General features: G+C 51.7%; 1 protein-coding gene and 1 pseudogene across 3 annotated transcripts in view; one reads left to right on the top strand and one right to left on the bottom strand.

The window, feature by feature from the left end:
- Positions 1 to 50: 50 nt before the first annotated feature.
- The window catches only part of DRC3 (dynein regulatory complex subunit 3), a 45,535-nt gene continuing 22,656 nt past the window's right edge, over positions 51 to 22,929 (top strand). The window contains exons 1-8 of one of the 3 annotated variants that reach the window (XM_016930664.4): positions 51 to 279; positions 1,154 to 1,264; positions 4,894 to 5,070; positions 11,194 to 11,310; positions 15,312 to 15,478; positions 20,104 to 20,307; positions 21,667 to 21,786; positions 22,371 to 22,483. In XM_016930664.4, coding sequence (XP_016786153.2) covers positions 4,911 to 5,070; positions 11,194 to 11,310; positions 15,312 to 15,478; positions 20,104 to 20,307; positions 21,667 to 21,786; positions 22,371 to 22,483 — 881 coding nt within the window. In that variant the 5' untranslated portion in view covers positions 51 to 279; positions 1,154 to 1,264; positions 4,894 to 4,910. 3 annotated transcript variants of the gene reach the window in all.
- Positions 8,437 to 8,951, bottom strand: LOC100610993 (membrane protein BRI3-like; annotated as a pseudogene).

Genomic DNA, 22,929 nt, shown 5'->3' with positions numbered 1-22,929 from the left:
AAAGACAAGTCAATCACGCAAATGGACGGAACAGAGGTGAATCTAGGAATATCCCCGCCCATAGAAAGTACTGATTGGAGAAACATTTGTTTTCTCTACGGCTGGTTGGTGTAAGGAGTGTTTCACCACCCGCAGATGTGGTCACGTGACTTGTCAACTTTCACCCAGGATGTCTCCCTCCTGACTTCCCCTTAGCAACCAAGTCGCGGCGCTTGGTTCCCCAGCAACCGGGAGACGCGTCTGCTGCGTGGAACCGCCGAGTTCCCAGCGCTTGAGAAGGTGAGACCTGGGAGCTGAGGCTCCCGGAGGACTTGCAGGAACAGATAGTGCCCGACGTAACTCTTTCCTGTGACCTTTTTCTCGGAGAACGCCGGCCCGGCCCTTCTCATTTATAAAATGAGCACGTAGGTCCTCTCCCAGCCACTTTACAGTCGTGCTGAGACAGCCAAGACACTTTAGTCCTGGGCTTGTCAAGCTTTTGAATAAAAAAAAAAAAAAAAAAATACTAAGGAAGCATTTCCCGAGGGAGCAGGGCCAGAATGGATTTTTAAGGGGTTCCGTCTTCCAGCCTCCTTTCATAGAAAGAGAGGTACCCGGTCCACTGATAACTTTTCCCAGAATTTAGCCATCATAACTGACCTCATAACTATCAAATGATTTCATCTTGGTACTGTATATACCGCTTTGGATGTAAATACGGCTACTCAAGTTCTGTATCCGTCTCTGTCAGTAACTCATTGTACGACTTTGGACAAGTTCCTTTACCTCCCTGGAGCCTCAGTTTCCCTAGCGGGGAAATAAGGGCATTAGGACTCCCTTTTTATGGCCTCCGGAGCTTACATGTACTTAAATAATGCATGTGCACTGAGCACACAGTAAGCATTCAGTAAGTGATTGATTTTATTCTTTTTTAAAAAAATTTTTGTTCATTATTTATTTATTTTTTATTTTTTAAAATGGAGACAGAGTCTTGCTATGTTGCCTGGGCTGGTCTTGAACTCCTGAACTCAAGCAGTCCTCCCACCTCGGCCTCCCAAAGAGCTGGGATTACAGGTGTAAGCCATCTCGCCCAACCAATTTTCTTCTTATTAATTCATGGCCAATAGGGACTATAGTTTTCAGATCCTGTTGACCTCAGGTTATCATTTCCCAGGAAAATTCTGGATCTGTTATCTGTGAGGAGGCCACTCCATTGACAGTTGTGTAAAACTCTGCTGCTTTCCCCAGCTCCAACCTCTCTGGTCTTCAACAACACTATCATCAGGCAAGTCAAAGGGGACCCAGGTTGGGTGGTAAACTATAAGATCCCCATAGAAGAGGACTGTTTGGGCCTTGGCCCTGAACCCAGGACAACTGTGAGAAACACTGTGAGCTGTGGCAATGATAGTCCCCAGTACCCTGGATACAGTTGAGTCATGATTAGGAAAATGAACTCTGCCACGTGCTAAGCGTATGAAGTTGGGCATGTTAATTAACCTTTTTAACTAGCTTCTGTTTTCTTATCTGGATGTTGGTGAGTATTAGCCCTACATGTAAATTAAGTTTCTAGAAATTTCTCCCATCTACATCTTGCTAACACCCTGGTCATCTCTCACCTCAGTACTTTTGCAATTCTCAGTACTGTTGCTAGAGTGAGCTTCTTAAAAACTAAGATCTGATCACAGATCAGATCTTCCCTTATTTTTTTTATTTTTTGAGATGGAGTTTCGCTCTTATTGCCCAGGCTGGAGTGCAATGGCACGATCTCGGCTCACCGCAATCTCCGCCTCCCGGTTTCAAGCGATTCTCCTGCCTCAGCCTCCAGGGTAGCTGGGACTACAGGCATGCACCACCATGCCCAGCTAATGTTGCTGCCCTTATTAAGCCCTAGGTGCTTTCCAGGGATTCTAGGATAATAACAAAACTCCCACAGACCTCTCCAAACTTGCATCACTTCAGCCAAAGTGCAACAAGTCTGTTCTCTCCCACCTAAAGGGCCTTTCCACAAAGTTACCTCCTCCTTCTTTCCTGCTTGTCCTTCCAATCAGCCCTGTCTTCCTTGGCCAGGCCAGGTGCCCCTAATGTACAATTTCATAGTTCCCTACACCTACAAATTGTCATGGTTTGTAGTTAAATATTTGTATTATTGTTTGATTCATCCCTGAAGCTGGGGTAAAGTCCATCTGTTTTATTCACAGCATATAGCAGTTACTCACTACCCATGTGTGGACTAAATATGTGATCTCACACAAATGCAGAAGGGAGAAATTATCCACCTTTTACAGATGGGAAAGCCAAGGCTTAGATAGGTGAAGTGAGTTGCCAAAAGATGCACAGTCAGGATCCAAATCCTGCTCTGATGTGCTTAACAAATAGCATATGTAATAACAATCCCCCATTTCCTAGCATAGCAACTGCTGGGCTTGACTGAAAGCAAACTTGATCTGTCACAGGTACCAGGCCCTGATGAAGTAGGAGGGATAAGTCAGTTAAAGTTTTGAAATCAAAATTAAGAGTCATTTCCCAAAGTATAGCACCTTTTTTTTTTTTTTCTTGATGGAGTCTCGCTCTGTCACCAGGCTAGAGTGCAGTGGTGCACGATCTCGGCTCACTGCAACCTCCGACTCCCTGGTTCAAGCGATTCTCCTGCCTCAGCCTGTCAAGTAGCTGGGATTACAGACATGCGCCACCATGCCCAGCTAATTTTTGTGTTTTTAATAAAGTCAGGGTTTCACCATGTTGGCCAGGATGGTCTTGATCTCCTGACCTTGTGATCCACCCACCTCGGCCTCCCAAAGTGCTGGGATTACAAGTGTGAGCCACCGCGCCTGACCTCCCCACCCCCCCCCCCCCAAAAAAAAGGCCAAACACTTTGCAGAAAACATCAGCCAAATATAACACATTAAAATTCCCCCAAAGACAAGTTGATGACAAGTTATGGGAAACCGCAGGGGAAGCCATTGCATAAGAGTGGGGAGCTAGAGAGAGGCCGAGGTCTGGAACTGTCTTTGGGGGTAGAATCAGTCACCTCAACGAGATGGAGCCAGTGTGAACAGATTGGAGAGAGTGGGAGGAAAAGGACCAAGGTCTTGGGAGGACGGAAGGCACAGGTGGAGAAGGGGTAGGAGTTGAAGGGTGTGGAGGCTATGCCTCCCCTGGAAGCAAGAGAGAAGCGTGCACAAGAGCTCATTGGGACATTTGATGAGGGACAGTTCAGGGCAGAGGATGCATATTTGCAGAAGCTGCATCCAAGTGGATGGTCAGGGAGGCAAGAGGAGGGCAGTCTTAGAGGGAAGTCTCTAAGACCAGGTAACAGGATTGTATGGCCCAACCTGGCTTTTCAGCAGACACCATCAGCCCTGCACCAGGAGTTTCTCCAGCAGTGCCCAGTGGAATGAAAAACAGAGCACAGGGGCTGCCTAGCATCAGGGACCAGCAGGGCAGAAGGACAGGAGGTTCAGGGAGGCCCAGATGCTGGGAAGGCATGTAGACAAAGATAGGAAGTAGGGCCAGCAGGGAGGCAAGAATCAGGGGTGGAAAGTGGGGGAAAATATCCCTCCTGGATGTCCTCACCAAGAGGGTTGATAAGGATGAGAATGTGGTCCAGCCACGAACGGCAGCCTGGAGTCAGCCTCACAGTGTGACTGACCAAATCTACAGATCCCCCCTGTGCTGTGGTGTCTCAGTCAAATCCCTCTGGACCATTAGCAACAGAATCTACCGGAGGCTGGGCACGGTGGCTCATGCCTGTAATCCCAGCACTTTGGGAAGCGGAGGCAGGTGGATCACCTGAGGTCAGGAGTTTGAGACCAGCCTGGCCAACATGGTGAAACCCCGTTTCTACTAAAAATACAAAAAATTAGCCAGGCGTAGTGGTGGACACCTGAAATCCTAGCTACTCAGGAGGCTGAGGCAGGAGAATCGCTTGAATCCGGGTGTTGCAGTGAGCTGAGACCGCGCCATTGTGCCCCAGCCTGGGCGACAGAGCGAGACTCTGTCTCAAAAAAAATAAATTAATTAAATTAAAAAATAACCTACTGGAGCTAGCTTAAGTAGAAGAGGATTTCATGTGAGAAACAGGAAACTCTCATGAGGCCTGGACCTAGGGACATTAGGGACTGGAAAGCCAGCAAGAAGGAGGCAGCCTCTGTCTGTGTCGATCTGTCTGTCCTTTGTCTTTTGTTTTCTGATTCCCAGGTTCCCATCTCTGCTTTTCTCTGTGCATCTGCCTCCTCCCCCTCTTGCTCTCTGCTTAACTATGTGCCCAGCCAGCCCACACTCCCTATTCCTCCCCAGCTCAAGCAGCCAGCTCCGATGGGCACTCTCATTCCACAGCCTCAACTTCACATCTCCCACGGGGAGGACGTGAATGGGCAGCTTGGGTCAGGGGCTCCCTCTGCACCAGGAGAAGCTTGTGGTGTGGTGTGGTGTGGGGCATACACACATGACGGCCTGGAGGGGGTGAGGTGCTCAAGGAAGAGGAGCTGCAGGCTGACAGGCCTGGCTGGGGCTGCCCAGGGAGCACAGTCAGTGGTTGGTACCCACAAGCCCAAGTGAGGATGGGCATACAAAGTCAGAGGCCTGACACAGGGTCACAGTCATAAGATGAGCCAAGATCACAGGCTAGGGAGACCAGTGTGGACACCAGTCCAGTGGGTCCAGCGAGGGTCCCAGCTGTGGCTGTAGGGTCAAGGGGTGAAACCCTGTGGACAGGCCCAGGTGGTTGTCAGGAAGCCCTGGAGCAGCCTTGGCGTAAGTATACAAACCCCGGGATGCAGCAGACCCAGGGCCGGGCGTGGGGCATTCCTCAGAGTGCCAGTGGCCACAAGACACTACAGGGGGAAACCTCAGCCAGACCCTGCCCTCAAACAGAGAAAGAAGCAGGCCGTGAAGGAGGAATGTGGTGTTTTTTAGGGAACACGTGGGGGAAGATGAACCGGCCGTGCAACTCGATGGAGCCGAGGGTGATGGACGATGACATGCTCAAGCTGGCCGTCGGGGACCAGGGCCCCCAGGAGGAGGCCGGGCAGCTGGCCAAGCAGGAGGGCATCCTCTTCAAGGATGTCCTGTCCCTGCAGCTGGACTTTCGGAGTATGTATCCAAGGTTCAGGGGTGGTGGCCAGGGTGGGGCCCTCCCTGGCTTTCTCTGCTCCATCTTCAAGCCCCAGGATTCCATGCAAAGTCCACGGTCGAGGTTCCCACATCAGCATTAGGGCCTACCTGGGTTACAAGGCATAGGAGCAGCACAGATGTTTGTAAAGCGTCATACTTAGTGTCTTCATCATTTGAATATCCACGACGCTCCTGATTCTGAATAAGAATAGAAAACAAGATAAAATTGTCCCACGCCAAATCTAAGTGAGCCCCCAAGACTATGCTGTTTCCATCACACAACTCCACATGGGTGTCCTTGGAGTGGGGGTCCCTGGCAGGCAGAGCCTAGGAAGTCCCACGTAGCCAGAAGCAGAGGGTAGGAAGTGTGGGAGAATGAGAGAGAGCGGGCACTGGGATGGCAGCTTCAGGGAAGGGGTGACCAAAGAGGCTGGTAGCAGGAGGAGCACAGGCCCTTGAGGCAGGGAGGCACATCAGGAGTGAGAAGATGTGGCTCAGGACCAGGCGGACCCTCACTGCTTCAATGTCCCGTCTGTGAAATGGGATGGCTGTCATCCCTGTCTCAAGCATTGGGTGGGGGGACAAGGTGAGACAGCACGTGCACAGTGCCTGGCTCACACAGCAAGCCAGGCACAGTAAGTGAAGGCAGAGGCAGTACGAGGGCAGTGAGAGAGGTGGGCAGGGATCCTGAGACCCCCCTTTGTATCATGTGCAGGCAAGGCCACAGCAGAGTGACCTGGTCTGATTCACATTCCTGCTCTGTCTTGGGGCCCCTAGGCTGGCCGGCATCCAGTCAACAACAAGGAGGTATTGAGACCCTGCCTCAGTCCAGTCCTGCTGCCAGAGCCAGGGACACGACAGTGGGCAAGTCAGGCATGGCCCAGGCACAGCCCCACGAAGCCCATAGGCTCCCAGGGCTGACCACCCAAGCAGGGAGGGCCCTGAGCCACAGCCCCGAGAGGGGTAAAGGGGCACAGAACAGGTGCGGCAGGAGGGGGCTTTTGCAGCTGACTGCTTGCCCTCTGTTTCCCCTCCCCAACCTGAGGTTCATGCAGCCAGTATTGAACACCTGCCTGTTACATGCCAGGTACTGTTATAGGCACTAGGGATTCAACTATGAGCAAAAAAAGACAAAAGCCTTGTCCTCATGGAGCTGACATTCAACTTGACGGGGGACAAATAAATAAAATGAAGAAGGAAAATAATACTATTTGCTAAACGTAATATGTGGTGTGAAGGAAAAAAGGAAGGAGAGGAGAAAAGGGAAGTTGGGGGTGGAGTACAGTGTTTTATAGGGTGGCCAGGGGCTTCACCAAGAAGGTAACAATTTAGCAACAACTTGAGGTAGGCAAGGGAGAGAGCTGCTGTGCAGATCCACCAGGGAAAGTGGAGCAGCCAGTGCAAAGGGCCTGGGGCAGGCTGGACCCCCGCCTTATCATCTCTGCTGAGGAAGCCACTGTGGAGAGACAGGTCAGGGAGGTCATGGTGTCAGCTTGGAGACAATGGAAGGTGTTTGGCTCTTACAGTGAGTGAAGTGGGGACCCCGGGAGGGTCCTGAGCAGAAGTGGGACAGGATGGGACTTAGGATTTCACAGGACCCTGCTGGCTGCGTGAGGATAGACCGTGGAGGCCAGGGGCCGAGGCAAGGATCTAGTAAGATGGCCACTGCTGTACTCCAGTGAGTGATGACCACAGGCCTGGCCGAGGTGGTGGCCACAGAGGCAGATTTAGTGTCTTTGTTGAAGATTAAATCGGCTTTTTTTGGCAGTCCTGTCATGCTGGTAACTCATTTAGAGCTAACTGCCAAGTGCATCCTGATTTGTTGTGTTGTTTTGGCTTTTCCTCCTGAACTGCTGACACCTAGGAAAAAGCCAGCATGCTGGCGTGTGTGGCAGAGCACCCGGTGTGCAGGAGCCACAGGGGGAGTGCTACTGCTGGGGGGCTGTCAGATCAGGGCCAGAAAAGGCACCTGGAAAATCCAACCCAGGGTTGGGAGGTGGCTGGGAGGCTGGGGCAGAACTGGCCCCACCCTGGAAGCACAGGTGGGAATTGTGGCCAGTATCATTCTGGGAAATCTGGCCACAAACAGGGAGCTGAAGAACAGGCACCAGTCCCACCCAGCCCTGGGGACCCAGGAGAGGCACTAGGCAGCAATCCGGCTCTAGGGGAAGGGCAGTCCCACCCAGCCCTGGGAACCCAGGATAGGTGCAAGGCAGCAATCCAGCTCTAAGGGAAGGGCAGTCCCACCCAGCCCTGGGAACCCAGGAGAGGTGCAGGGCAGCAATCCAGCTCTAGGGGAAGGGCGGTGTGCCCCTCTGGACCTGGGTCAGAGAACCCTGTCGTCCCCAGAACTTTGTGCAGGGAGGGGAGCTAGGAGGGGTTCCCCACTTTCCCACTGGGACTTTCACAACCTCACAGGCAGGCTCTGCCCCTCTGAATGAATATTGAAACTGCAGCTGGACTGTATGGTTTTTTTGTTTGTTTTTTTTGTTTTTTGTTTTATTGTTGTTTTTTGTTTTTTTTGTTTTTTGTTTTATTGTTTTTTTTTTTTTTTTTTTGTAGAGACGGAGTCTCGCTCTGCCGCCCAGCCCAGGCTGGAGTGCTAGAGTGCAGTAGTGCGATCTCAGCTCACTGCAACCTCTGCCTCCTGAGTTCAAACAATTCTCCTGCCTCAGCCTCCCAAGTAGCTGGAACTACAGGCATATGCGGCCACGCCTGGCTAATTTTTTTTATTTTAGTAGAGATGGGGTTTCACCATGTTGCCCAGGCTGGTTTCGAACTCCTGAGCTCAGGCAATCTGCCTGCCTCAGGCTCCCAAAGTGCTAGGATTATAGGTATGAGCCACTGCGCCCAGCTTTTTTTTTTTTTTTTTTTTTTTTTTGAGATGGAGTCTCGCTCTGTCGCCAGGCTAGAGTGCAGTGGCACGATCTAGGCTCACTGCAACCTTCACCTCCCGGGTTCAAGTGATTCTCTTGCCTCAGCCTCCAGAGTAGCTGGGACTACAGGTGCACACCACCACACCCAGTGAATTTTTGTATTTTTAGTAGAGACGGGGTTTCACCATGTTGGCCAAGATGGTCTCGATCTCTTGACCTCGTGATCTGCCCACCTCGGCCTCCCAAAGTGCTGGGATTACACGTGTGAGCCACCGCACCTAGCCACTAATTTGTATTTGTATTTTTAATTTTTTTGGCATGAATCTCATTTATTGAAAACATTATATTTCACCTTTCTCAAATTGAAGACTGCAAAAAATAAAAGCAGTGCTTTACTGAGTTCTCATTAACCTCAGGAGCAGCAGCGCTGCCTCTCCACGCTCCAGGAAACCCTGGCTCCCGCATGCCACATCTGTCGCACCTCACTTTACAAAACAGTCCTGAAGCTTAATCAAATAAAACTATTGTACATTAGAAAAAGAGAGCTGGGTGTAGAAAAGCCAGTTGTGGTGTTCCCTTTAAGCAAAGGCTGCTCTGCAGTTGGGGCATCTTTGCTTCCTCAAGGCAAAACAGCAGATGAACCCAAAGGGGAACAGGATGATGGCCAGGAGGATTCCCAGGAAGGTGAAGCAGTCCTCCAGCACCCTATCCCTGCAGACGGGACAGCCTCTCATGATGACGATGGCATTGGTGGGGTACCAAGTGATAGTCCAGCTGTGGTCATTGTAGACCCTGGGGTGGTGGTTGGGTATCCCTGTGATGAGGTAAGGGGAGGGCAGGCAGCAGCAAGGGGTGGGCAGCAGGGATGATGCTGTAGCCATGCAAGCTGCATGCGTAGTTGCCCTGGCCGTCCCCTAGGTTGTAGGTGGGCAGCCACTCCCACAGCAGGGGCGTGTGGTCCATGGCAGCCCGGCTCAGGTCAGTCAGTCCTGGCAGGGGACGCAGTGGGGGACGTGGCAGGGATGCAGCAGACTGGCCGGCTCAGGCTCCTCTGAGGCACAATGCCTCAGCACCGATTTTTATTTTTATTTATTTATTTATTTATTTAGAGACAGAGTCTTGCTTTGTCACCCAGGCTGCAGTGCAGTGGCATGATCTTGGCTCACTGCATCTCTGCCTCCTGGGTTCAAGTGATTCTGCTGCCTCAGCCTCCTGAGTAGCTGGGACTACAGGGACACCAGCTAATTTTTGTATTTTTATTATAGAGACAGTGTTTTTCCATGTTGGCCAGGCTGGTCTCAAACTCCTGGTCTCAAGCAATCCACCGGCCTTGGCCTCCCAAAGTGCTGGGATTACAGGTGTGTGCCACCATGCCCAGCCACAGGACCAAATTTTTTTTTTTTTTTTTTTTTTTGAGACAGTCTCACTCTGTCATCCAGGCTGGAGTTCAGTGGCGTAATCTAGGCTCACTGCAACCTCTGCCTCCTGGGTTCAAGCGATTCTCCTGCCTCAGCCTCCAGAGTAGCTGGGATTACAGGCGCGTGTCACCACGCCCAACTAATTTTTGTATTTTTAGTAGAGACAGGGTTTTACCATGTTGGCCAGGATGGTCTCCATCTCTTTTTTTTTTTTTTGAGATGGAGTCTTGTTCTGTCGCCCAGGCTGGAGTGCAGTGGCGCGATCTCGGCTCACTGAAAGCTCCGCCTCCTGGGTTCACGCCATTCTCCTGCCTCAGCCTCCCGAGTAGCTGGGACTACAGGTGCCCGCCACCACGCCCAGCTAATTTTTTGTGTTTTTAGGAGAGACAGGGTTTCACTGTGTTAGCCAGGATGGTCTCCATCTCCTCACCTCCTGATCTGCCTACCTTGGCCTCCCAAAGTGCTGGGATTACAGGCGTGAGCCACCACGCCTGGCCCACAGCACCAATTTTGAAAACTTCTTTCACTTCTGTATTATTTCAGTTCTTTTAATGAGCATATTCTTTTTTTTTTTTTTGAGATGGAGTCTCGCTCTGTCACCTGGATTGCAGTGGTGCGATCTTGGCTCACTGCAACCTCTGCCTCCCTGGTTCAAGCGATTCTCCTGCCTCAGCCTCCCAAGTAGCTGGGGCTACAGACGTGCACCACCACGCCCAGCCAATTTTTTGTATCTTTAGCAGAGACAGGGTTTCACCACATTGGCCAGGATGGTCTCGATCTCTTGAACTTGTGATCCGCCTGCCTCGGCCTCCCAAAGTGCTGTGATTACAGGCGTGAGCCACTGCGCCCATCCTTAATGAGCATATTCTAATTTTATAAAATTTAGAAATCATTACAAAAGCAAATATGGAAAAAAGGAGCATATAAACAACAGAGCTGTACGTGGCTTCTGGGAAAACCTGGCAGACAAGTTTGGCCTCTAGAGTGTTACATATACAGTACATATTTACTTATACATATGTGTTTTTCAGAACCCTCCTGGCTGCCAGTGACAGAAACCAAACTCTGGCTTACCTAGCAAACAGAATGAACCAGCTGTGTAGCTGGCGTGGGTGGTCCTCACAGGCCACAGGGGCCAGGCACTTCCATGATATCAGGAATCTGCCTCGTTCTTGCATGGATGACTTATCTCATCCCCTACGTATGGACATTTGGGAGCTTTTCTGCCCCTTACGTGCCTGAGGGATTCCTTTGGACATATATACAGTGTGGAGATAGATTCCATGTAGAGAAATTATAGTTCAAAGGGCACTGACTTTAAATATTTCAAAAAACATTGCCAAACAGTGCTCCAAAAAGGCTGAACGAGGTGATCAACCCTCCTACCAACAGAGACACATGTTTTCATTCTATTTATCACACTGTGGAAGGAAGGCCTCTGTCTGTGTCCTGTGTCCTAAGGTGGACCAGCCTCCTGGAGAGTCCCTGGCCTGGCCCCAGAAACAGCACAAGCGAGTCTCCTGCCCAGGCCAGGTCCAGCTCACTTCCACCCCAACAACTTTTTAGCCCCACCCTAGTAAACCTATTAGGTCTTTCTGTGGCTCTGGGTGGCAGTACCGATCCCTGCCCACCTCATAGGGACACAATGTTCCTCGATGCTCAGCCCACATCTCCAGGGTGCCTGCGTACTCCAGGGCAGGGCAGAAGAGTTCTAGGTCCCTTTTGTGTGGTTCTGCCTCACTCCTCCTGTACACTAGCACAAAACTCTGACCCTAACCTGAGACTGAAATCACCTTCCATTATTTCAGACATCCTCCGCATAGACAACCTCTGGCAGTTTGAGAACTTGAGGAAGCTGCAGCTGGACAATAACATCATTGAGAAGATCGAGGGCCTGGAGAACCTCGCACACCTCGTCTGGCTGGGTAAGGCCCTTTCCTCTGTGTGTCCACCCTAATCGAAGGTGACACCCTGACAAGGTTATTGCCTTCCCAGGAGACAATAATTGTGTGCGACACTCAGCTGCTGGCCCATCATTAGCCAGGGTACGGCAGAAGCTCTGCCTGCTGGGAGCAAGAAAGCTGCTATTTTTTAAAAGCCTAGGGCTTGTGCTGGGCAAAGTGCAGCAAAGATGTGCTCAGACACAAGACCACAGAATATTCTGCTCTCATCTGCCCAAACTTTCAGTCTGGATGGGGTACAAAGGGGCAGCTGTGGACTCCTATTTAATCTAGACTCAGGCTGACAGATAACCATCAACAGGTAACCATTGGCTGGTGGGACCCAGATCAAACCAGGAATAATCGTCACAGAGGCTAGTGTGTATCAAGCACTTAACTACATGCTAAGTGGGGCCTAAGTGGGGCCTATATGCTTTCCATATGGGTCTTTCAGTTCACACAGCATCCCCGTCATAGAGATGAGCAAACTGAGGTCACCACACCACATCAGGCCTCACTGCCAAGGCCATGGAGGGTTTTGATGAGATGTTCCTTCTGCTGGCCTCTTAGGAGCATCCTCACATCTGGTGAGGGGCAGTGGGTCCCTAGCAGGGAGAAGGTGATGGGCCTGAGAGCTCCTTATGCCCTGTCTTGTTTAACCCCCATTTTAATCCTAAGAGTTGGGCATCTGTTATAATCCCAATCTACAGAAGAGGAGCTGAGACTCAGGGAGCCCCAGGCACTGGCCCAAAGCTGCACGACCAAGAAGTATCAGAGCTGGGACTTACCCCCACGCCTATCTGACCTCACAGCCCACATTCCCTCCATCCTATTAGGCGGTCTTCTGGTAATAAGGGCACCCTGGGGCATCGTGAGCCTTCCAATTTGCCAAACACTCCCGTCCTCCTTTGTGCTGACAATTGCAAGCCCATAGCAAACCCACAGGCAGGGTTATGCTGCCATTTCACACATGCAGCAACTGAGGCTCAGGGAGGCTGACCAGCTTGATGGAGTCATGTGCTACAGGTAGCAGGAGCAAACCACAGCCAGGTCCTCTGACACCTGGGCCCAGGTCTCTTGTCCCAGGTTTCTCATTTCTCTGCACTCTAGCACCCATTAATGCTGATTCATGAATGCCATGGTTTTAAGCAGGAGCTGTCTGGCCTGGCTGTCTCTCAGACATAAAGCAAGTACCACTGAGCCCCATGACAGCTCCCTCTTTCTGTCTGCTTACCTAGAGAGAAACCTGAATACTGGTCTTGGTTCCCTCCCTAACAGAAGCTTATCTTCCTACTACTTGGAGCCCCTGCACACACACTTCCTAGTCAGCTCATTCCCCCAACCCCTTGCAGTGGCCATCCACGCTTCCAAGGGTCATTGGACTGATGGCCAGTGCTCCCTGGGATGGGGGTGCTAGAGCAGTGAGGGCAGGCTCTGTTAAGAGGTCACACTGCCCCTCAGAGTATAGGCAGAAGCTGGTCTTTGTCCAGCCATGGCACTAGGTGCCCAGGGACCCAACCACAGCCAGAAGAGCTGGATCCCTGGGGTGCTGAGGATGGGGGTTAGGGAGGTGGCACTCCCATGGTTCAGCACGACCTCCCACACTGACATGCACAGGGCTGAGGATGTGCTGGAGCTGGCTAGCCCTGGCTCTCAACAGCTGGCTATACACATTTCTTCCCAACTTTGCTTCCAGGGATGCCACGCTGGTAGCTTGAAATTGGCCACGGTGGGAGTATTTACACCACAGAAATGAGCAAGCACCTCAAATCAGGGGTTTTCCTCAGCCCCCATTGGTAAACACTTGCTAGCACACCACTAGGGGGTAGGCTAAGCCTCCCAAGAACAGAACCCAGTGGCACGGTGGGAAAGGAAGTGTGCAGGCCTGGCATTTGTTAGACCCCCATTCAAACCCCAGCTTGGCCAACATACTGACTTTGCACAAGATATTCCACTCTGTGAACCTCAGTTTCTTTTTTTTGAGATGGAGTCTCATTCTGTCACCCAGGCTGGAGTGCAGTGGCACAATCTCAGCTCACTGTAACCTCTGCCTCCCAGGTTCAAGTGATTCTCATGCCTCAGCCTCCCAAGTAGCTGGGATTACAGGTATGTGCCACCATGGGTGGCTAATTTTTGTATTTTTAGTAGAAACAGGGTTTTGCCATGTTGACCAGGCTGATCTCGAACTGCTGGCCTCAAGCAATCCACCCGCGTCAGCCTCCCAAAGTGCCGGGATTACAGGCATGAGCCACTGCACCTGGCCCGAACCTCGATTCCTTTATGTGCTGTGCTACCTTGAGCATATTACCATGAGGCCCATTTGAATCTCAGTTTCCTCATCTATAAAATGGGGATGATGCTATCTGTGCTATGAGGATTAAACAAGGTAATGCACTTAAAGGGCCTGGCGTAGAGAAAGGACAGAGTTATCATTGGTCTCAATGTCAACAGGTGAGCATCCCCTGATATGCGGAGGAGGCTAAATTAAGATGTGGTTAAACTCATCTCCCAAATCACCTTTTTTTTTTTTTGACACAAAGCTTCACTTCATCACCTAGGCTGGAGTGCAGTGGCACAATCTCGGCTCACTCCACCTCCAAGGTTCAAGTGGTTCTCGTGCCTCAGCCTCCTGAGTAGCTGGGATTACAGGCATGTGCCACCATGCCCAGATAATTTTTGTATTTTTAGTAGAGACAGGGTTTTGCCAGGTTGGCCAGGCTGGTCTGGAACTCCTGACCCCCAAGTGATCCCCCTGCCTCGGCCTCCCAGAGTGCTGGGATTACAGGTGTAAGCCACCACGCCCAGCCCCAAATCACCTTTTAAATGTGATCACCCTGTGGTTATCATGCTCATATTTCCAAGCCCAGGAAAAATGCTCATTTTTGGCCTCTAGGCCATTGGTGTTCCAGGACAAGATAACAGCCCCACCTGCCAGCTAACCCTGAAAACCTGTAGTGGGGAAAAAGTACTTTTAGGCCGGACATGGTGGCTCACACCTGTAATCCCCACTTTGGGAGGCCGAGGTGGGAGGATCACTTGAGCCCAGGAGTTTGAGACTAGCCTGGGCAATATGGTGAGAGCCTGTCTCTATACAAACCTTTTTAAAAAATTAGCTGGATGTGGTGGCGTATACCTGTGGTCCAGTCTACTCAGGAGGCTGAAACAGGAGGATCACTTGAACCCAGGAGGTCAAGGATGCAATGAACCGTGATTGCGCCACTGCACTCCAGTCTGCACAACAGAGCGAGACCCTGTCTCAAAAAAAAAAAAAAAAAAAAAAGGAAGGTACTTTTATTCCCAAAGATGTAGAATTAGTCAAAAGTCTCGGTTGGGGTTGAGGTTGCAGTTGATGAGGGAGCCTGAGACAGCTGTGATGGAGCTGGAGGAACCTGACCTGCCACATGTCCAGGGAGAAGCCTTAGATGAACTCTGGCCCCACTGTGGTTAGCTGTGTGGCTTTGGGCAAATCACTGAGTCTCTCTGAGCTTCTGCTTCCCAAATGATAAAACAGCAAGAGAAATTCCAAACTACCACTCAGGGCTGCTGTCAGAGGATATACACGAGTGCTTGATAAACTGGTAAATGCAAAGCACACAGGAGGTGGTCTTGCTAAAATGCCACAGGTGTGAGGAAAGGGGACACTCCACTGCTGTCTACCCCTGACCCCCAAGGGCACTGCTTCAGACCTGCGGGTTAGTATTTTCCTCCCAGAACTATGGCAGATTATAGACACCAGTATTTGCCCACATGTCCCCAGCCAGGAGGATGATTGGCGGAACTGGAGAGGGTAGTGAATATTGGAGGCTGCAGGAAATAATTCACACCCGGCTTCTAAAAAAATCACAATATTAGACAGTGAGTCAAATTCTGGCCCTGGCAGCTTGGTGCTGGCTCACAGGGCACTCAGTAGCCCTGATGGTTTTATTTCAGGACAGCCCATCCCCTGACCCAGGCAGCAGACCCTCACAGCCCTCTCTTCTTCCCAGATCTGTCTTTCAACAACATTGAGACCATCGAGGGGCTGGACACACTGGTGAACCTGGAGGACCTGAGCTTGTTCAACAACCGGATCTCCAAGATCGACTCCCTGGACGCCCTCGTCAAGCTGCAGGTGTTGTCGCTGGGCAACAACCGGATTGACAACATGATGAACGTGAGTGGCCGCCCAGCCCGCCCTCACGCACACCTGCAGAGCCTTGGAGCGCCGTGGGTTGAGTGGGGGTCTGTGGCTAGGGGAAGTACAGGCTGAGTGTTCAGATCTTCTCATTTTCCTGGAAAAGCCAGGAATCCGGATTACTCCATGAGGGATTTGCTCATGTTTAAATACCATGCTTAACCCAACAAAATTCATCGGAGAGCACTAGTTTACAACCTCCACATTAGTGGCGGTTCTTTCCCTGTGTCTTGCACTTATTTAACAAACATTTGCTGAGGCACATACCTATTAGTGTTGGGCGTATGTCCTGTGCTCACTGGGAACAGAGACAGACGAGATGTGGTCCCTTTGGAGTGACCAGCACACACCCCCATAGTCAAGGCAGGAGACAAGAAGCCGGTGTCCTGAGGAACAATAAAACAAGGCCTATGGGTGGTAGGAGGGCACCCTGAGGCTTAGGGGTGTGCACAAGTGGCAGTGGACACAGCTGGGGGTGTGGCAGCAGCTTTAAGCTGCCACAGCTGTCGTCCTGTGTCAGAGGCGACACATCAGATGGCTCCTGGCTTGCTTCTGCAACCCATCAACCCTGGGGGCTGTCCAGTAGCCTTTGAAGATTCCTTTTCTGCTTAGGTCAGTCAGGTGGCCTGGGTTCAGATCCCAGCTGCGGGCCGTGGTGGCTTAGGTGAGTGACCTGGGAGGGTCAAGCGCTGAGTTGTGACCGGTATGTAAGTCTGTCCAGCAGGACCAAATCCAGGAGGCACTGTAGTCTCGGAAGTTTGCCCTGCACGCCAGACAGGAGCATCTAAACCCAACCAAGGGTCAAGCCTTCTATGCCTCAGTTTCCTCATCTGTCAGATGGAGATGATGGCCATGACCCTGCTGCCCAGGCTTTTGCAGGAATCAAGTGGGATCATGAATGTAACGCATTTGGTTCGGTGTCAGGCTGGGGTATGTTCCTAACAAATGGAGGACTGTCATAGCTGAGGGCCTTCCTGCGAGTGTTGGGATGAGGGGAGCTTGATGCAGACTCACTGAGAGATAACTAGAATTTGCCATCCAGCAGAAGGAAAAGGCTTCCCAGGAGGATGGAATGGTGTGAGCAAAGGCCTGGAGGTAAGTTGGGAACGCCTGGCCGCACGCATTGTTGAGGAGTGCAGGGTCCCTGGACGAGGTCAAAGGTGTGTGGTGCAGGGTTGGGCTCAGGATGTGGCCGGGCCTCGCCGCAGTCAGTCAGGATGGCCAGAGAAGCAGTGGGAGCCGAGAAGGCTTCTGTCTGAGATGTATTTGGGGCAGGTCTACATTTAGGAAGGAATTCACCCCCATGAGGGTGGATTTGAGGGGGATTGTGAGAATGGGTTACCCCAGGACAGTGTGACCAGAAAGGATACTGTACCTGCAGGTAAGAGAAGCTGGCCCCAAACTGGCTGGAAGCAGAGGTAAGGCAGGGACTTGCATGCAGGTGGCTGGTTTGAGAGGTGGCTTCAGGAAGCTGGAGTAAGGGAGGCAGGGAAGAACCAACACACAGGCGTGTCACTGAGACTGCTGCTGCAGGTGATGAGGGAGGATTCCCCTGGCCTCGGAAGTGTCCAGAATGCCTCCCAGAAGTGACCCTCTAAGGACAGGAGCCTAAGGCATTTGATTCCCGCAACAGCTGAGGGAGACCCCAGGGGGATTAACTTTCTTGCCACCTGGCTTTTGGGCTGGATGGGCTTCTTTGGCTTCAGAGATATCTCTGAGGCAGAAAGTGAGTAATGAGATAGGACGCTGCCAGCTAAGGTCTCTCATGGCTACAGCTGAAGCCGGAGGTAAGCTGAGCCCCTGCGGCAAACAACAAGGGCATTTAGTGGCGTGATAATTGGCACTGCAAGGAAGGGGTGCTTATCAGCAGAGCTTCAAGGACGTGAGTTCCTTCTGCCTCTGGGCTCTGCCATCCTCAGCATCTCCCCAGAGCTTGATTCTCTTAATGGTTGCAGTCAAGGACACGGGCTTCCTTGTCTGCATCTAGCAGGATGGAGAGAGCAAGAACTCTCCTTCCGACAGTGGCCCTTTAGTCTGATCAAGCCCCCTCAGGGTCTACACTGACCCTCAGCCTATCATCATGGCTGGGTGACGGCCAGGCTGGGCTTACATGAACGGCCTGGGGTGGGAACCACCGAGTTGTCACTAGCAGTTCCGTTGGGTCAAGCCACAGAGATGGTGGAGTCTCAGAAGTTTGCCCTGCATGCCAGACAGGCAGCATCCAAACCCATGCATGGTCTTGCATGAATCAGCCCCTGACCTTGTCTTTACTCCCATCTCAACTTCTTCCCAGCCCTCTCCCCGCATTCTGCAGCCACCCTGGCCTTTGCTCAGTGCCTGGCATGTGCCAAGTTCTTTGCTGCCTGGGGCCCTTGCCTGTGCTGTCCTGGCTTCCAGGAATGTGCTCTCCTCTGCTCTTCTGCGGCTGGCTCCCTCAGGTCTCAGATTAAATGTCACCTCCCCAGAGAGACCTCTGAATCTCCTAACTGAAAGAGGCCTCCCTGTTATTTTCTCTCAGGGTGCCATCTTGATGTTCCTTATAGCACTTAACTCAAAGCATAATGGTTTTATTTACTTTTTAAAACATTTGGCCGGGCCCGGTGGTTCACACCTGTAATCCCAGCACTTTGGGAGGCCAAGGTGGGCGACTCACTTGAGGTCAGGAATTCGAGATAAGCTTGGCCAACATGGCGAAACCCGTCTCTACTAAAAATATAAAAATGAGTCGGGTGTGGTGGCGGGTGCCTGTAATCCCAGCTACTCCAGAGGCTGAGACAGAAGAATCGCTTGAACCTGGGAGGTGGAGGTTGCAGTGAGCCGAGATCGCGCCACTGCACTTCAGCCTGGGTGACAAGAGCAAAACTCCATCTAAAAAAAAAATAATAAATTAAAAAGAAAACATTTTTCCCCCACTCCTAAAATATGTGCTCTTGCCATAAGGGCAGGGACCCCACAGGCCTTGTTCCCCACTGTATCTTCATAATTTAGCACATGCCGGAGGCCTGCTAGGTGACTAATAGTGTTTGCTGCTAGGTGACTAATAAATGACTGAAAGAAATTCACTCAGAAAAGCATGCTAGATTTTTTTTTCTATCTTTTGCATAGTACAGTGTCTAGATGCTATCCAATGAAGTATTGCTTTTTTTTTTTGAGATGGAGTCTCGCCCTGTCACCCAGGCTGTAGTGCAGTGGTGCAATCTCGGCTCACTGCAACCTCCGCCTCTTGGGTTCAAGCGATTCTCCTGCCTCAGCCTCCCAAGTAGCTGGGACTATAGGCGCCTGCCACCATGCCCGGCTAATTTTTTTTTTGTATTTTTAGTAGAGACGGGGTTTCACCATGTTAGCCAGGATGGTCTCCATCTCCTGACCTCAAGATCCGCCTGCCTCAGCCTCCCATAGTGTTGGGATTACAGGCGTGAGCCTTGTACCCGGCCAAAGTATTGCTTTTTTAAAATACTTTTTTGCCAGTACTTTTAATGGCAAAAACCACAGTTACTTTTGCACCAATCTAATATTAACTACCTGGTTAACATTTTCCTCATTTTACTAAAAATAGAGTGTAGGGAGAATAAATAAAGTTACTGGAATGTTCCCCTAGCTGTTATCCAGGGAATCCAAGGTTAGCCATAAGTTGGGTCCCATTTAATTTAAGATATTTGTACCTTCCATGGGGCTTTACAATCTACAAAGGCATGCCTGGCCAGGTGCAGTGGCTCACGCCTGTAATCCCAGCACTTTGGGAGGCTGAGGTGGGAGGATTTATTGTGACCAGGAGCTCGAGACCAGCCTGGTCAACACAGCAAGACCCCATCCCTACTTAAAAACAAAATAGGGCCGGGCGCGGTGGCTCACGCCTGTAATTCCAACCCTTTGGGAGGCCAAGGCTGGTGGATCGCTTGAGCCTAGGAGTTTGAGACCAGCCTGGGCAACATGGCAAAATCCCATCTCTACTACAAACACAAAAATTAGCCAGGTGTGGTGGTGCAGGCCTGTAATCCCAGCTACTCGGGAGGCTGAGGCACGAGAATTACTTGAACCTGGGAGGCAGAGGTTGCAGTGAGCCAAGATCGCACCTCTGCACTCCAGCCTGGGCAACAGAGCAAGACTCCATCTCAAAAAATAAAATTAAGTTAAATTTAAAAGATTTTTAAAAAATAAATAAAAGGGTATGCCTATGCTAGTAACAGCAACTAAAACGCCCATTACCGAATAGGTGTCAGGCACTCTTCCAGTGCTTTTTATAGCTTATTTCACTTGGTCTTTATAACACCTGTAACACACATGATATCCTTATACCCGTTTAACAGATGTGGACATTGAAGCTCACAGATGTTGGGTAACTTGTTCAAGGTCTCACCACATGGTTCAGCAGACCTGAACCATGGTCTGCTGGTTCTTTGAAAAGCCCATTTCTGACAGAAGGTCTCGGTACTGCTTCCCAGCCTGGAACACCCCCACGCCTGCACACTGCCTGTCACCCCACCCCAGTGCTGATGGTGCTGTGGCCAGGCTGACTCTGAAAGAGTACTGAGGAGGGAGGTGCAGCTGTGTTTTCAACTCTGTGGCAGCCAAGAAAATGGGCCTTTCTCCCTTTTTCTCCCCAGATCATCTACCTCCGGCGGTTCAAGTGCCTGCGGACGCTCAGCCTCTCTAGGAACCCTATCTCTGAGGCAGAGGATTACAAGATGTTCATCTGTGCCTACCTTCCTGACCTCGTGTACCTGGACTACCGGCGCATTGATGACCACACAGCAAGTGTCTCCCTCTCAGTCTCCCAGCCCTGTGAGACAGAGTCCTCAAGCCCCCAGGTTTCTTGGAAAAGGGGCATTGAAGAGTAGCTTCCCCTGCCCACAACTAGGAGAGAAAGGGCAGCTCCCTCTTCCTAATCCCTTTACCTGACTCTGTCAGAGTGATTCCAGCAGCACCCTTGTAAGTACTGTTTTGTGTGCGTTCCCAGGGGCCAGGCCTCTTCCACACACTGTCCCAGGGCCACCTCACAGCCATCCTGCACTGTCTAGTTTTCCAGATGAAGAAGCTGAGGAGGGCTGGGAGCAGTGGCTCACGCCTGTAATCCCAGCACTTTGGGAGGCCGAGGCGGGAGGATTGCTTGAGCCAAGGAGTTCAAGACCAGCCTGGGCAACAGAGTGAAAAAACTTCTGATTTTCACTCTGATGGGAGACCCCATCTCTACAGAAACTACCAAAATTAGCCAGGTGTGGTGGCACACACCAGTAATCCTGGCTACTCACAAGGCCGAGGTAGAAGAATCGCTTGAGACTAGGAGTTTGAGGCTGCAGTGAACTAAGAAGATGCCATTGCACTCCAGCCTGGGCAACAGAGTGAAAAAACTTAAAAATTAGAAAAGAAAAGAAGTTGAGGAGGCCCAAGGAGGGCAAGCAGCCAGGATCACTGGCTCAAGGCCAAGCCAGGATTCACCCTAAGTTGGTGTCATCCCAGGAGCAATATTAACAGCTGAGCTCCAGAGGGAACCAGGCCATCAGAGGCTCAGGCCTGGCTCTCAGGGGCAGAGTCAGGGCTGGAGGTAGAGACCTGAGTGTCATCTGAGGATTGCCAATTGGCAGTAGTTGAAGCCATGGTACAGGTGGGATCACCTGGGGCACATGGAGTGAGCTGGGGGACGGGGACTAAGTTCTAGAGGTGCCAGCATTCCTGGCCAGGTACAGGGGGATGAGCCAGTGTGGTGGAGAGAGCCAAGGGCCAGACCCTCGTGACCAGCCCTATGGCCTCACTCTACCTCTGTCCTGTTGTCCTCCTTCCCTAAAAGAGGGCCAGAAGGCCTGCTGAGGGCTGTTGGGAGTGAGAGAGCAAGTCCTCTGTGGAGAACACCCAGTCTGGGGCGAGGGGAGCACTCCATTGCTGTGGCTCCTGCCCTGGAGATGGCCCCGGGAACCCCAGCCTGCCACGCTGCCTTCCGCTCCTCCTGGTCTTTCCCTGATTTCCCTGCGCTCACAAAAACCTGGTGAGGGTCATCAGGAGATGGGCATTCTCATCCACGAGACCTCATGGCTTTCACAGCCTTCATGCAGGCCCCTGTGCAACACCCCTGCCCATGCGCGGGAGGCTGCAGCATGGCAGAGGCGGCATGGCAGAGGCGGTGTGGCTTGGAGGAACCTCTGGTAACAATGCCACTCCCGTTCCCTGGTCAGAAAAAGCTTGCGGAGGCTAAGCACCAGTACAGCATCGATGAGCTGAAGCACCGGGAGAACCTGATGCAGGCCCAGCTGGAGGACGAGCAGGCGCGGCGGGAGGAGCTAGAGAAGCACAAGGTACCGCTCCGGCAGGCTGCACGCCCTCGGCCCCCTCAGATGCCCACAAGAGGGCACTGATCAAGTAAAACGGTCCGCAGGGATCCCCAGGCTCTGAAAACACAGAAATCATGCTCCCTCCACAGGGCCTGATGCCCTCTCCCTGCCTGGCTCATCTGCTGTCTGCCCCAGGGCCAGCTCCGTCTCAGTCCAGACCCTGACCCTACTCCTTATTGGCATTCCTGCCTCCAGCTGCTGGAGAGAATGTGCTAAAAACAGTCTGTCAGAGGCCCCTTAAGACCCTTAAGGCAGTTCCCCATGACATGCCAGGAACGGCTCAGGTCCTGTAGCCCAGCATGGCCCTGAATTCATGACTGGACCCAGTTGGCCTCTCTCCCACCAGTCTCCACCCCTCCTTGCAACCAGACTGAGAAATGTATAACATTCTGGAAACAGCCTGCAGTTTTATGCCTCTGCACCTCTGCACATGCCATTCTCTTTGTCTGGAACATGCTCCCTCCTGACCTGCCTTCCTCATGGGCCTGTGAGATGATGCAGGGGCCCCTGACAGGAGCCGTCCTACCTACGTGTGTTTCTGCCCACAGACTGCGTTTGTGGAACACCTGAACGGCTCCTTCCTGTTTGACAGCATGTACGCTGAGGACTCAGAGGGCAACAAGCTGTCCTACCTGCCTGGTGTCGGTGAGCTCCTTGAGACATATCCTTCTGAGTTCATGGCTGTCTCAGAGCCTCTGCTACCAGCCTGCCTTGGCAAGGCCCCTTCCGCTCTAGGCCTCAGTTTCTTCATCTCTCTTGTAAGACCTTGGGAGGTAAAATCTCCACTTGAGAGCAATGTACCCAACAGGCAGTTCAGAGTCCGGTCAGCTGAGCTGCATGGGGGAGATGCTGTCTGGATTTCAGGGACATGTGGAGTATCTGGTCAGCATGGCATGGGCTGGCCATGTTTGGCAAGCCAGGTTTTCAGAGGTGGAGAAATGGATTGAAATGTGTTCTCATTAGCCATACTCACTTGTTCTTGTTGTGCACTTGGATCTGGCATTTATTGTTTTCTCAACCACCCCACTAGGCAGGTACCATCATTAACCCCATTTTATAGTTGGGGAAACATAGCTTGGCTGTCCAGGGTCACCCCATTAGAGGCCA

Source organism: Pan troglodytes, chromosome 19, assembly GCF_028858775.2.
Source record: "Pan troglodytes isolate AG18354 chromosome 19, NHGRI_mPanTro3-v2.0_pri, whole genome shotgun sequence".
In the NCBI taxonomy this organism is placed as follows: domain Eukaryota; kingdom Metazoa; phylum Chordata; class Mammalia; order Primates; family Hominidae; genus Pan; species Pan troglodytes.
The sequence above is the reverse complement of the archived record's forward strand: the minus strand, read 5'-3'. Positions and strand labels throughout refer to the sequence as shown.